Genomic DNA, 15311 nt, shown 5'->3' on the forward strand with positions numbered 1-15311 from the left:
CCCCTGTCACTCCAGGGTCATAGTTTCTTTCCTCAGCATCTCCTGGTTATGACAAGCTGGCTCCCCTGGTCTCTGGTGTAAGGATTGCCCACCGCACAACCACCGCATAGACCACGGTGTCCCATGTCCTGGGGGCTTCTGAGGGTTTTTGCTGTAGAGGCCCTGTCCCTGTGGGCACCTCTTTCTTAGGCCCACATTAACCATTTATTAAGCACCTACTGATTTCTCTGATGAGTGCTAGCAAAAGCTCACAGTCTCATAGTAACAGTTGGGCATGGGGACCTGTATATATATTAAGGACGGTGCCACTTGAAATGTGCCCGTGAAAGGACGAGCCTGCCATGGTCCTTGACCCCTACTTGGACTCTCAGGCCACCTGAGGGTGTCTGTTGTGTATCGGTGCCTTGTGAGTTCTGATTTTTGCTCATCAGCTGATGGAGGGGTATTGTAAGCACTGCACAATGGGGCCACCCACCAGAAGACTGTCCTATTTTGGCAGCATCTCCATCTTTGTTCCTACAGTGGTGGTAATTTGTGCATGAACTTGACATCCATGTTACATTTTGTCCTTATAGCCGCTTTATCAAGTGGAAAATGGAAAAGTGAAATTATCAATATAGTGATTCAAAGTGTCAGTGGGTCTTCTAAACCCTACCTGATTCAGGCATAGATGGAATTCAGTATGTGGACCATAGGTGGTAAGCTGCAGCCTCTGTCAGGTGCACATCGGACTTAAACACATTGGACTGTGTGTCATTTATGAAGGAAAAGGACACGTGTGACACTTACACGTACCAGAACCAGCACCTCTACTCAGGGAAATTCTGGTGCAAATGCACCAAGAGCCACATTTGAGAAAGTTGTTAGCACACTCTGATTTAGCAAAACACTGGAAATGACCCAAACCTCCCTCAGCAGGAGAATGATATAGTTGCCTAAGGGGTGTTGTTGCCCAAGGGAAAATGAATGAACTATAGCTACATGAATCGTAGAAACATAATGAATGACAAAAGCATGTGACAGAAGGCTGGCTATCTACAAACCATTTATATGAGCTCAAATACCAAGCAAAGTGAAGAAAAATGCGGGGATCCATGAGTAGTTAACCTATTTTTCAAAATAAGGGAGTGATAAGCCCAAAATGAAACACCATGTGAGCAGGGAGGCTGCGGGATGCAGGAGCACTGAGGGAGCACTGAGAGGAGGTGGCCATCCTGCTAGTGGTAAGGTTGGTAGGAGCTCGGAGTGTTTCATGCTTCGTAACTTTCATGTATATTACAGGTATTCATTTGCATGTGTTCAATATTATATAGTGCATTTTAAAACGGTATTTGAAATGCTGGGAATATATGATTGAAGATTATGTTTGAAAGGTGTGCTGCTGTTAGGGCTTTTCAGACCACTTTTAAGCCCAGTGGGCATGGAAGTGCCCTCAGTGGACTTCCACACCGGGCTTCTGAGGATTGGGATTATGCTACTGTTGAGGGGAGCCCTGTGCCCACTGTCCCAGTTCTGCAGCAGTGAATGCATGCTACTGTCCCAGTTCTGCAGCAGTGAATGCATGTGCCATCTCCTGTCCTTGAGGACAGGGTCTCTCTGTCGCCAAGCTGCGTCCTGTTCATTGGTGCCTGGCTCTGGGGGTTTCCTCAAATGTCTGTTGAATGTAGGACATTTGGCCTGTGGTGGGGGATAGTGAGGCAGAGGGATCTAAGGAACCTGCCCATACTCACCCGGGTGCAGCATGAGATTCCACCATTCTTCTCACCCAAAGTCCAAAGCTCTGGGAGTGAAGAGAAAGAAACCTTAGATGACCAGCTGCTACCCTGCCCTTGCATCTGTCTCTTATCTGCCAGCCTCGAGGCAGAGGGTGCCAGGGTGGAGGACTCTGGCTCCAAGTGATAAAGTGAGAAGGAAGCTGGGAGGGAGTCTGTAGCCAGGGAGGGCCCAACGCCAGGCAGAAGTTATCACTGTCCCTCTGATGCCCATGTCCCTGGTCCCTGGGCTGCGGTCAGCTGTCGGCCCGGACAACCAGCCCCTCTGGCTTTGGGAGTGTTATCCTCCTGGGAGTCACTGGTCCTTCGTCCCTCCTCTCTGACAGCTACCTTATATGGGGCGGGAAGAGGGACAGTCAGCTAAGTGTGTGTCAGGGAGACAGTGGGGCTGGTCCTTCAGACCCAGGAGCACAGGCGGGAGGTCAGGTCAGGTGCCCAGGCTGTTGCTGGGTCTTTTGGAAAATCTTTGACCAGATTTATTGCTGTTGTTTGCTAATAAATGGTTACACATTTCGTCTGAAGGACCAAGTGTGCTTAACGTGAAAACTCGCTGTACTCCGCGGTTTCAGTTCCCTCAGCTGACTGGACTAATTTAATGAAGACTAATTTAAATCTTAGATTCTATGAATCTATTTAATTTATACTTTTTTAAAAAGTTTATTTGTTCCTTTATTCTTTAATATCCTTTCCTTGGGTAGCACACACATGCTTTTTTTCAAGGGGTGAGGAGTACATTTGTTCTTTTTTACTTTCCAATTTGGTCCCTAGAATAAAAATAGCATTGCCCTAAGTGGATTAAGAGATAGATGTAGGGCACTGGAGGGAGCACTGAGCAGAGCTGGAAGACCTGGCTGGCATCTCGACTGTGTAGCTAAGTAGTTGGTGATCTTGGGCAAGTCTCCTGGTTCCTCTGTGCCTCAGCCACTTTCTGTAAAATGGGTCACCTATCAGGGAGGTCCTGGGATTCTGAGACTTCTTGTGTAAGACTCATGCATTTTGTGAGTCCCTCTGGGTACCTGGCCTTCATTCCGACACATACACGCATTCATTCATTTACATATTCATCAAGTGCTCAGTGGGCCCCTGCTAGGTGCCAGGCAATGATCTAGGCATGGAAATATAATAGAGAACAGAACTTATTCTTGTGGCACTTGGAGTCCTGAAGAGAAGACAGATAAGGACTGGTTATTGATTATAAGGCAGCTTGTGATGGGTGAGACGGTGGGGGAGGTAGCACTGAATGGGGGGAGTCTAATGCAGCTGGGAATGGGGTAGGCCTCCGGGAAGGGACATCCAGACTGAGCCCTGCGGTGGGAGAAGGTAGTGTAGGGGTGGGATGGGGGAGAGTGTGAGGAAAGCCCGGGGAGCTTGCGGGGGAGGGGCTCTGTCCCTTCTAAGGCAGAGTGGGGAGAGATGAGGCCTCAGAGGTCAGGCCTCTGAACTTGGACTTCGTGCTGTGGACAGTGGCAGTCCCTTGAAGGGTTTTCTAATCAAAGGAGTGGGGTGGCCAGACAGCAGCTTTGGAAGGCTTCTTCAGGCAGCTGAATGAAGAGGGCCGTGGTAGGGGTGGGGAGGCCACTGGAAGGCCATTGCTGCAATCCAGGCAGAGGTGATGCTCCTGGGCCAGTGGAGATGCTGAGTACTTTTGTGCCTTCCCAGATCAGAAATGAAGTCCCTTCCTCAGGTTGCTGTGGGCTTACTGAGTGTCTTCTCCCTTCACAGAGACGGCGAGTGACGTGCTGACCAGCCTGCCGGGGGCCAACGTTACCCTGACCTGCCCGGGTGGGGAACCAGAGGACAATGCTACTGTTCACTGGGTGCTCAGGAATCAGGTCACAGGCTCACAGGATGGCAGTTGGACTGGCGTGGGAAGGACACTGTTTCTGAGGTCCGTGCAGCTCAGTGATTCTGGAAACTATTCGTGCTACCAGGGTGGCCGCCCAATGGGAACCGTGCATTTGCTGGTGGATGGTGAGTTGTGTCCTTGGGGCTCTCAGTTTTCACAGATAACTCTCGGCTCAGCTGCACTCATTCCAGAGTGAGATTCCCTGCTAGACCCTTTAAATTCCTGTTATTTCCTTGGCTCAAGGATTTTGGGGAAAGGCCCACTGACGTCTGCCAGTGAGACTGGTGCTTCCAGCTGTGTGAGGACGTCTGGCTGACGGAGAGGCCATCCAGCTGGCCTTGTGGGTTAGGGCTTGGGGGCCAGGGTAAGGTGGCCTGGCTTTAGTAATCTATATCTTTTAAAATTTTTTTAAATTAAATTTTATTTCTTTATTTTATCATTTCACTTTATAGTAGGAGCCTGAAGAGAGGCTGGGACTTGCCCAAGGCCACACAACCTGGCCCGTGCAACGTGTAGGCCCCTGTTTTTTCAGTTGCTCTTGCTCCCCTGTAGGCAGGCTAGCGCCCCCCCCCCCCCCCGGCGCCTTCCTGCACTTGCCTCACGTCCTAGCCTGACGGAGGACTTTGCGCCCTTTACTTTGCTGGCAGGCTGGCTCCAGGGCCCGGGATGGGGAGGGGGCTGAGCCAAGTGCTCCCTCCAGAAGGCGGCGAGGTGCACTGCCTCCTCACGCCTCTCGGTCCCTCCCTAGCGCCTCCCGAGCAGCCCCAGCTCTCCTGCTCCCGGAAGAGCCCCCTCAGCGATGTGGGTTGTGAGTGGAGTCCTCAGAGCCCGCCTTCCCCGACGACCAAGGCCGTGTTGCTGGTGAGAAGGTTGTAAGTATCTCGGAGGGGGGCTGTATGTTGGTGCCTCTCTCATCCTTACTGAGGCCCTGGGAATGGTGGGGGGCTCTCAGAGGGGCCAGGTGGACTGGCTGCCAGTGATCCCAAGTGTTAAGTGAAAGTAAGTCCTTTGCGCCCAGAAGGGAATGCGGGAGGAACTGCGACTTCCCGTCCAGGCTCACCCTGTGCTGGACCTGGTGCTCCTCCGATGTTTGTCCTGCTAACAGACACAGTAGCCTTGAGGGGTTGGTGTTATTTCTCTCAGATGGAGACACTGAGGTTCGCAGAGACTGATTAGCCTAAGGTCATCCAGCTAGTAAGTAGCTCTGCCAGGAACCCAACCCCAGTCTATCTGATTTTGTTCAGCATACAAAGGTTTTGGGTGTTGCTCTGCCGGGGATGCAAATATCCTTGGGTGGGGAAGGGCGGCCTGTGATCAGCGTCCCTACTGTGAGCTAAGCAGGCTCTTTCCATTATAATGGCAGGCGAGAGGAAGTGGTGATAGGGTTGGGAGAGGGGGCTGGGGCAGCCGGGCAGAAGTCACACCTGTTTGGGGGTCCCTGGGGCACCAGGAGGCCTAAAGTGGGGGGACCTGGGATGAGGTCAGGCATGGATGTAGAGGAGGTGGAAGGTTACACCTCTGCAGTTTTCTCTGTCTCCCTCCCAGAGCCAAAGTCCCCTTAGTCCCAGACATTTATCACTGAATTCGAGCTGGCAGTCAGCCGGGTATCAAAACATCTGAGCAGTGGCTTCATCAGGGCATTTTGGTTTCCACTTATGTCTGTCTCCAGAGAGTCGCCTGGTGGTAATATTTATGTTTTGGTCTCTGTGCAGATACATATAGATTGCCTGTCTGCACACGACGCAGCTGCCGTTAGGACTGTTAGCTCACACTGCAAATGGGGAAGGTCAGGAACCTCCACAACCCAAAGCTGAGTTAGGATAGAAATTGTCTGGGACCCGGAAGTCATTCCTCCATAGACAGCATGTTTGGCACAGTGGCCGCAGCTACCCAGACCAGCCCAGGGAGAGCTTGTTCAACTGACACTTGAATACTTGGTGTATTGACAGTAAGAGTGAGAGGGAGCAGGGCATTTTAGCTGACACCCTCCTCCCGCCAGCATCCTCGGGCACTTCCATCCTCCTCCTAGGCTGTCTGCACTGATCCTGAGGAAGAGGGAGCAGGAGCCACTGCAAGAGCCTCAGGGCTCCCGGAACCTGCTCAGGCCCACCTGGACCCTGGGACAGCTGGGGGTGAAATCAGGCCCTTGGAAAGGGATTTTGTGTCTTGAGCTGTTTTTCTCGTGTGTGCACGCAGTCACACCCTCGCCCCACTGGGCTTACTCACTCATTGTCTCTCTAAGTGTGTTCGGTGAGTTCAGCATCTGCCGTGGGCAAGGTGCTGTCCTAGGGCTGAGGGAGACACACGAGGCAAACAAGACTGGGCCCCTGCCCTCCAACCCCGCAGGGGGACACACCTGTAAGCCGACAGCCGCCACCTTCTCTGTGTTCGGTGGGACGATGCGGTGCTGATGCGATGCCCCGGTGGTGGTAGAGGAAGGGAGAGAGGCTCTAACTTAGACCGGGAAGGTTGGGGCAGCATTCCCAGAAGGAAAGTGTTTGTCCTGGGCCCAGGTTCAAACTCAGGTCAGAGGTTGGTGGGTGACTCGTCACTGCGGAGGCAGGGCGGGTGGTTGCCGTGGCCTCACATGCCCACACCTGCCATGCGTGGGAGGAGTCCCGGGCTTCCAGGCCAGGTGGGACAGTGTCTGACTCACCTTGAGTATCTTCAACACCCGGAATTCCTTTCTGGGCTCCCCTGCCTGCAGTGTTCTCTCCTCCTGGCAAACCCCTCTAGCACTTGGTGCTCCTGGGATGGCATTCTGCTGGCTGTCCCAGTCAGCGGGCAGCAGGGCTCGTTGTTAGCGCCTTGAGGCCAGAGTGGGGCCTCTTCATTCTATTCTGCACCAGGCTCGGTGCCAAGAACACAGGACCTGGCGGGGAGCCGGCAGGCACCCCCTATGTGATGCCTCAGTGGTTGAGTGCGCCCTCTAGTTCAATGCCTGTGACCACCGTGCCAGGTGCTAAGCTAGGTGTTTTACAGTCATTTTTCAGTTAATCCTAACAAACCCCAGTGAGGTGGGTACTGTTAATATTCTCATTTTCAAATGAGAAAACAGAGGCTCCGTGACACTGGATGATTTACTCAAGAATCCCAAATGCCACTGAGTGTGGAGCGGGGATTCAAACCCAGGGCTCAGCCTGTAGAGCCTGACCCCTAACCCCTGCCCCGTCCTCCTCGCCCCTCCTGAACTGGAGCAGAAACCGACACGAGCCCCGCCCTTGTTCTGTGTCCGCAGCCAGAACAGTCTGGTGAAAGACTTCCAGAAGCCGTGCCAGTATTCCCAGGAGGCCCAGCGGTTGCTGTGCCAGTTGGCGGTCCCGGAGGGGGACAACTCTTTCTACGTCGTGTCCCTGTGCGTCGCCAACAGTGCCGGGAGCCAGGCCAGCAAACCCCAAACATTTGAGGGTTACGGAATCCGTACGTAAGCTCTTCAGGCCTCCCTCGCCCCTCCCGCTGTCTCCTTCTCTAGATTTCACGCTCCTCATGGACTTCTCGGAGGGGCAGGGTGTGGCTGGGTTTGGTGAGCTGGTGCCTTTTGGGCTCTCCTTGCCGGAGGTCTAACTGTGGTGGAATGGGCCCTGCCAGGATGTGCGAGGGGGACTGGTCTGGGGCTGGAGCTGAGGTCCTGCCTGCTGGGCACTTGCTGTCTTCACGGGCTCTCCTTTGCACTGCATTTGCTGCTGCACATGAGCCGTGCGCCCTCTTCCCACAGTGCAGCCTGACCCACCCGTTAATATCACGGTCAGCGCCGTGGACAGAAACCCCCGCTGGCTCAGCGTCACCTGGCAAGACCCCCCGTCCTGGAACTCATATTTCTACAGGCTGCAGTTTGAGGTCCGATACCGGGCTGAAAGGTCAAAGACCTTCACAACATGGATGGTAAAGTTTTCGTTTACTTCTGAACAGAAAAGAGCCCCTAAATACTCAGGGGCAGGAGAGAGAGAGGGCACTAGAAAGAAAGAAAAAAAAAAGAGTTCTGGGTCCGGCTAAGCCGCTCACTACCTGCACGACCTTGTGTAAGTCTCTGAACCTTTCAGAGCCTTGGCTGCTTCATTTATAAAATGGGAATAATTTATAGGCCTGTTTGTGAGAGCGAGAGTGTGACCCAGGAAGAGAGATGGGCTATACGCACATCAAGCGGGTGGCTTGCAGGATTCTGTGGTGCATGGGGGTGGGGGCAGTGACTTACAGCTTCAGTCCGTGTTGGCCCAAAGGGCAACCGCATCTGGCTCTGAGCCTCCGGGGGATGTGAGCCTTCAGAGCATCTCTGCTCGCCTGAGTCGCCCACCAGACGAGAGAGGGAGCAGCTGAAGGGCTGGGAGTGGCCAAGGACTCCTGTGTCCCTGGGGAGCCGCCTAACTGGCGCCACCCAGGCCCCACCCCAGAGTCACCGTGTCTCCCGCCCTCAGGTCAAGGAGCTCCAGCATCACTGCATCATCCACGACGCCTGGAGTGGCATGAGGCACGTGGTGCAGCTTCGGGCCCAGGAGGAGTTCGGGCATGGCTTATGGAGTGAGTGGAGCAAGGAGGCCACAGGCATCCCTTGGACAGGTATGTGATGAGCGCGGAAGGGATGTTTCCCCTTTGTTACTATAGCAATTATCTGTTGCTGTGGAACAAGTCACCCTAGCTGGTAAAGCAGCAACCATTTATCTGCTCAAGACTTTGAAATTAAGTCTGCTGGGCACCTCTTGTGCTGGTCTTGCCTGACTCACTAATACAGCTGCTTCAGGCCTGTGTGGTCCCGGATGGGCCCCACTCCCACGCCTGACCTTTGGCTCTGGCTGGTGGCTGGGGCCCTTGGTTCTCCCTGCGGTCTGTCGCCTTCCAGCAGGCCAGCCCAGACTCAAGGGGGGAAGTCACTCCACAACTTGATCGGAGGAGCTGCAAAGAATTTGTAGCTATGCTTTTAATCTATCACAGTTACTATTTTTTATTTAAAAAAGGATGTTAAAAGTAACAATAAGCACCCATGAGGCATTATTGCAATTAGTATGTTTGTTACAGAATATGAAAAATTTCAGGAAAATATAAAGAATAATTATCACTAGTATCCTTAAGCCTCTAGAGAAAACCAGTGAGAACATTTTACTATACTTCTTTCCTTTTCTAGGTACTTGTGTGTGTGTGTGTGTGTGTGTGTGTGTGTGTGTGTGTGTGTGTGTGTGTTTATGTATATGATGTTGTGAGCATTTCCAAGATATTAAATATTTGGGGGAAATGTATTGTTTAGCAACTGCATAATTAATGTTTTTTTAACCCATGGGAATTTTTTTTTAACTTTTAAGATTTTTATCAAATTAATACATGCTCATGGCAAAGAAGCAAAGGAGGGCTTATAATAATAATAACCAGTGGCCCTTGCCCCACCCTTTCCCATTTCCAGCCCTGCTTTCTGGAGGGAGCTGCTTGATTTGTTTCTAGTTCTTCTGTTGGTTCCTTCCTTCACTCTGAACAACAAACTAATACGGTTTTTTTTTCCTCTGAGAAAATAATTTGAGACATTATCTTTTGACTCTTTTCTATGAAAGGTTAGGATTTAATAGACCTGGACCCCGTGCAGGAATCTCCTTGACCACAGCCCAGACAGTGGTCACCCAGCCTGTGCTTGAATGCTTCCAGGGGTGGAGAGCTTGCTGCCTCTTGTCGCAGCCCTTTCCATTGCCCCCAGTGGTTTGTGGGGTTTTTTTCTATTTGTTTGTTTTTGTTTTTTTAAAGTATAGTTGATTTACAATGTTGTGTTAGTTTCTGGTGTACAGCATAGTGAATCAGTTATACATTTATATGTATATTCTTTTTCATGATAGGTTATTACAAGCTATTGAATACAGTTCCCTGTGCTGTACAGTAGGACTTGGTTGTTTATCTGTTCTGTACACAGTAGTTTGTATCTGCTAATCCCTGGTCCCGGTGTTCTGATTGTAGAATGGCTTCCAGGCTCGCTTCAGTGTCAGATCTCTTTGGCCCAGCAGCATAATTGAACCAAATCAGTTGTTCTTAAATACCAAGCAATTAAAAAAAAAAAAAAAAGAATAAACTACTCATTTACTGAATGTATATAGATAAAAAGGAAAAGACAGACATGGTATCGATTGTCCAGGCCCATGCCTACCCCTGCCACGCTCTCCTACCCCTGGCTCTAGGGAGGTGTTTATATGTAGGCTGGCATTCCTCCCCTAGAATGGATGCTGTGATGTGCTGGCCTTTCCTCTTCCCTGGCTTTGCAGTGTGCAGTCCCTGTCTTTCCTGTCCTGGGAGAGCCAGAGGAGTGGGCTTGGGGCTTAGGGTGTCTTCTTAATTGGATGCACGTGAGGTCAAGTGCAGGCTCAGATCTTTGTTGGTGCTGTCCCGCTGTCCTGTCCAGCAAGAGCAGGAGGCAGCTGTCTATTGGACCCTCTTCTCCAAAGTTTATTTCCTGCTAAGACCTGGACAAGAACGGAAGGCCTAACTACTACACCTTACTTAGGAAGACCATTTAAATAAATGAGAATATCCTTCAGGCTAGATTGTGTTGACTTGTCCATGGTTGTCTTTGACTTGTATACACTTTGAGCCAAATCATGCTCGTTATCTGAATGCCAAACATTAATCTGGCCTTGGAAGCCTTTTCAAGGGGAGCAAATCATTTATATAACATTGTGCGGAGAAAATGTTCCGAATACAGGCCGACATCTGTTTACCTTTTATCCCAGCCAGTTAATTTAGATGGTCACAGACAGCTTTAGGAAATCCTGTTTTGCCAGAGAGCTCTTTCTTTTCTTAAACTTTTAATTGTGGTAGAATATACATAATTTAAAAGTTACCATTTTAGCCATTTTTAAGCATGTAGTTCAGTGGCATTAAATACATTCATATTGTTGTGCAGGCATCACCACTATTCATCTCGAGAGCTCTTTTCGCCTTGCAAAACCGAAACTCTGTGCCCATTAAATAGTAACTTCCCATCCCCCCTACCTCCAGTCCCGGGCGACCACCAGTCTGCTTTCTGTCTCTCTGAGTCTGACTCCTCTAAACATCTCATATAAGTGGGATCGTACAGTACTTGTCTTTTTGTGACTGGTTTATTTCACTTAGAATAACGTCCTCAGGAGTCATCCATGTTGTAACATGTGTCAGAATTTGCTCCCTTTTAAAGGCTGAATGATATTCCACGGAATGTATATATCATATTTTGTTTATCCGTTCATCCGTAGATGGACAATTGGGTTGTTCCACCTTTTGACTATTGTGAATAATGTTGCTATGACTATGACTGTACAGATATCTGTCTGGGTCCCTACTTTCAATTCTTTTGAGTATATCTCCGGAAGTGGAATTGCTACATCAGAGGGTGATTCTATTTCTAATGTTTTGAGGAACCACCATACTGTTTTCCATACTGAGTACACTTTTTTTTTTAACATTTGCTCATTCCTATCAGCAGTGTGCAGGCTTCCAATTTCTTCATATCCTCGCCAACACTTGTAATTTTCTGTTCTGTTTGTTTTTAAATAATAGCCATCCTAATGGGTGTGGTATTGTGGCATTGTGGTTTGAATTTATATTTCCGTGATTAGATTGAGTATCTTTTCAAGAATAGTGTTCTTTCTCCTGTGAACCTGATTTTGTCTCACTGGGCCTTGCTCTCCAGGGTTATCTCTGACAAGTCTGCTCTCTCTCTAAATTCTTCTGGAATTCCCAGGGTACCTATATCTGTTCCCAGGCTGCTGTGTGGGATGGTCTGTGGGCTCCTCACCCGTCTGGTCACGTCCCCTACAGCTGGTCTCATTTGTGGATACTCCTCTTTGAATTGCTGACATCCTCCCCCAGTGGAAGGGGCATGGTCTTTGTCTGACTTTTCAGCCCCAGATTGCTTTGCTTCTGTGACTTGCTAGAGGGACTGTGTAAGCTTGGACAGAACACTTGGCCTCTTCTCACATAAGCAGCTGAAGAGTTGGAGCACCCCATTCTGTACATATGTAGTTTCAGGGGGTCTTCAGAACCCCAGTGGTGAATATATCCAACAGAGAGACTAGCTGCTCCCCTCTCCACTGAGGGCAGAGCAAGAGAAACTTGGATGATCGATTCTGATGCCTGAGGGATTTAGATTGGAAATTGGGGGGCACTTCTGGAAAATGAGAGGGTGGTTAGGTGTGTTTTGCTGCCAGTAGACTTATTTGGCTGTTAAGGACATGTCATTGCACTAGCTACTGCGTCAGTGGGCTTCCCAGCCCCAAGGACCTCCAGCCGTCACGCCCAGACAGATAGGATGTCCCTGTCTAGGTGGGGGGGTCATGACACAGAGGTCATGAGAAATACACTGGACTTGGGAATCACGTTGTATGGCCTTGGTAAAGTTAGTTTACCTCTCAGAGTCTCAGTCTTGTCATCTGTAAAGTGGAGATGATATGATCTGTCTTGTCCCCTTTGGAGAGTTTTTATGAGTCCAGTGAAAGAACATTCCTTAGGAATAATAACCCGTACTGCAAAGGAGGGGGATGCACAATTGCAGTGCCGGGTTGGTTGGTTCTTGGGATAAAGAGGCTATGGGCATCCCAGAATCGCTACCTGGGGTACAATCCTGGACGCACTGAATCAGAATGTGGAGGGGGGTGGGGAATAGGTAGTGTGAGAAAGCTTTCCAAGTGATTCTAGAATGTGCTAGGGACCTGGGGCAGCATCCTATTGTAATATGGTGTGATAAGGCTGTGGAGCAGACAGTTCTTGGGGTGGTTTAGAGAGAACAGAAAAAGCTTTGTGGAAGAGGTGACGTCTGAGTTGTGTCTTGGAGGATGTATAGGAGTTTCCCATGTAGAGGATGGAGATTATAGGAGAGGGAACAGTGGGTGCAAAGGAATAGTGTGAACAAGGCCAGGGCTGTCGATGGGGGTGTGGGTGGGAACTCCAACTGGGGCAGGTAGAGGCTGACTTTGGAAGGCCTGTAGGAGGGTGGGGGTGAGGGGACATGTAGAGGGGTGGGTGGGGGAGGGGACTGAGGAGCCTGGACTTCAGCGAGTGCTGCCCTCTTGAGGCCAAGGCCTGGCTGCACACAGGCTGTGGCCGCAGCAAGGTTCCCTGTGTGAGGGCCCGGCCCAGAGTCACCCAGTCTTGGGCCCCTGCTCCAGCTAGCAAGGCCAGGTGACTGCTGATAGCACCTGCTGCAGTGACTCATCGAGGGCTGATGTCACCCTGGTGTCAGGGCAAGAAGAAGAGGTTACACATTGACAGGCAGCTGGTTAGCAGCTCCTTCCAGAGCGGGAGTTCTCCTAGATTTATCCTCTCTGACAGTACCACTGGCAGGGCTGCACCGGCAGGGCTGCATCAGGCAAGTCTGTGGACCCTTTGCACAGCGAACTTGCGGCAAAGTACCTGGGAAAAGTCCTTGGGCATAAGATGGTTATTTCCTATTCCTCACAAATGCCTTTAACTCCCTCTCACACCCTGCTCACCTACACCCGGAAAATCATTAGAACCTCCTGTGACTGGAAGAGAGCAGAGTGGACCCATTCTTGGGAATCACACTGATGGAGGAGGTGGTAGAAGCTGGCATTCGCTAGGCCCTTGGGGGCCCCTGAGGCCGGGGCTGGGGACTGTCTGGGCAGCTGGGTCTCCCTGGCCTAGATCCCTGCAGCCACGTACTGTCACTTCAAACCCTCCGATCATCTCGTTGTAGGAGAGTTCATTCTGTTCCTCTCCTCAGCACCCCCAAGTGGGAAATGAGCAGGTTGAAGAGCATGTGGTAGCGTCGGGGAGGGTATAGCTCAAGTGGTAGAGCGCATGCTTAGCATGTATGAGGTTCTGGGTTCAATCCCCAGTACCTCTTCTTAAAAATAAATAAATAAACCTAATTACCTCCCCTCACCAGAACAAAACAAAAAAAGAGCATGTGGCTGCATATCTCTGAAGAGGTCTGGCCCTATTCACCTCTCAGCGTGGCATCCCCTGTAGTGCTGTTTTCCATTGTCCTCTCCGCGTGCCGGTCCCATGGGGTGGCCTGGCCGCCGCCACCCTGTGCAGTGTTGTCGCTGGGCATCAGGCAGACTCGGCTCTGGGTGCCCTGACCCCACTAGCGTGACCTTAGGGAGGTACCTGATGGAGCTTAGTGGGAGTAATAATGCCTGCCTTGACACCCCCAACCCCAAAACCCGCCTCCCAGAGCCCAGCACGTGGGAGTGTGTCCCAAAGACCAGCATCGCGGGGATTCACTGCGTCCCAGGCTGCACTGTCTCCTGGGCTCCAGGTTCATGTCTCCACTCTGCCCAGCCTGGGCCTGGGGCCTCCTTCACAAACCTCCCTGTGCCCTCGTCCAGCGAAGGACGCCCCACCCACGCCACCACCCAGCCTGCTCCCCCCTGAGCCAGGACGTCCCCCCGCCACTGATCTCTGTTGAGCCCCCAGGCGTCCCCCTCGCTACTGCCACAGGCATCTTTCTAGATCACAAGCCTGCATCTGTCACTCCCCAGCCTACAGCCACGGCTCCCGTTGCTTTACAGGTGCCGCTCAAACTCCCGAGCGTGGAGCAGAGGGCCTCGTGCCTGGCTGTTCCTCACTTACCTCCCTCCCTCTGGCGGGACTGACCTGGCCCAGCGCCTTCACACGCTGCATCGTCATCTGCGAGGCTCCCCTTCCTTCCACGCACAGCTCCCCACCTCCTCCTCCCACACCCGCCCTGTCCACCCCACCTCTGCACACAGCTCAGAGGTTACTGGGACTTCATGTGTCCGTACAATTTCAAAAAGAATTCTGGGGACCAAGTAAGGTCGCCAGCTTTTAATTTTGCCAAGTAAGGACATGAAACTAAACAGTTAAGTAAAAAGGAGCTGTTGCCACTGACCATCACCCTCATTTCATAAAAGAGAGGATGAAACAAGGGCTTAAACTCGGAAGGAAGGACACTGGCCACCTTGCACCATGGAGACATCCACGCTGCCCTGTCCGTCTTTTTCTCCTTTGGCCTCAGACCAGTTGGCTTCTCTACAGACCAGTCTGGGAGGCTTTTGGGACCCAGCTGGAGGTGATTTATTTCTCAGGAGATTGTCAGCTCCTCAGTGAGGTTTTTGGGGTTTTGGTGTTTTTTTGTTTTGCTTTGTTTTTCACAAATGGAGGAGCCGTGATTAACTTTCTGGTTGGTGGTTTACAGGCTGTGAGGGAAGGTGTGAAGCTCAGAGTGGAAGGTGCCACCCGGCGCTGCTCAGCCTGTGGGTCCCCGTCTCCCCCGCCCCCACCCCCTCTGTGTGAATGTCTGGCTTTGTGGTGTGTCCCTCTCTCCTTGTCCCTTCATCTGTCTGCCACCCTCTGGCATCCTTTTTCTCTCTTTCTTCTCTTGTCCTCAGCCCACTCCTCTCTCCCCTCTCTACTCCAAGCCTTGAGCCCGGAGCCCATATCTTAATTTACAATTTAAAAATACTGTGTCAGAAAAAAAATGCTTTATTTTCTCTGTTCTGAATTTTGAGAGTCGTGTCAGTGTTTAAACAGGTATTACTGTGTCCCAGGCCAGTGCTAGGTCCTTTCAGCCTGTGACCTCAGGTGATCTGTGCAGGAGGAACCCATCCCCTTGCTTAGAAGTGAAGAAACAAGGTCCCAAAGAGGTTGAATGTCTTGACCAAGGTTACCCATCTCGTGTGAAGGCCTCTTTTGTACTGGACATCTCTGTTCTAAAATCCAAGCAAGCAAACCCAAACCAATTCTCAAACTATCACAAATAAGTTTCT

General features: G+C 51.1%; 1 protein-coding gene across 1 annotated transcript in view; it reads left to right on the forward strand.

The window, feature by feature from the left end:
* IL6R (interleukin 6 receptor) overlaps positions 1–15311 on the forward strand; it is a 50061-nt gene that overhangs the window by 13761 nt on the left and 20989 nt on the right. Inside the window, exons 2-6 of the mRNA XM_031436207.2 lie at positions 3495–3743; positions 4367–4490; positions 6857–7038; positions 7334–7500; positions 8031–8172. Of these exons, the coding sequence (XP_031292067.1) occupies positions 3495–3743; positions 4367–4490; positions 6857–7038; positions 7334–7500; positions 8031–8172 (864 nt within the window). The remainder of the gene's footprint in view (positions 1–3494; positions 3744–4366; positions 4491–6856; positions 7039–7333; positions 7501–8030; positions 8173–15311) is intronic.

This window comes from Camelus dromedarius, chromosome 23 (assembly GCF_036321535.1).
Source record: "Camelus dromedarius isolate mCamDro1 chromosome 23, mCamDro1.pat, whole genome shotgun sequence".
Classification (NCBI taxonomy): domain Eukaryota; kingdom Metazoa; phylum Chordata; class Mammalia; order Artiodactyla; family Camelidae; genus Camelus; species Camelus dromedarius.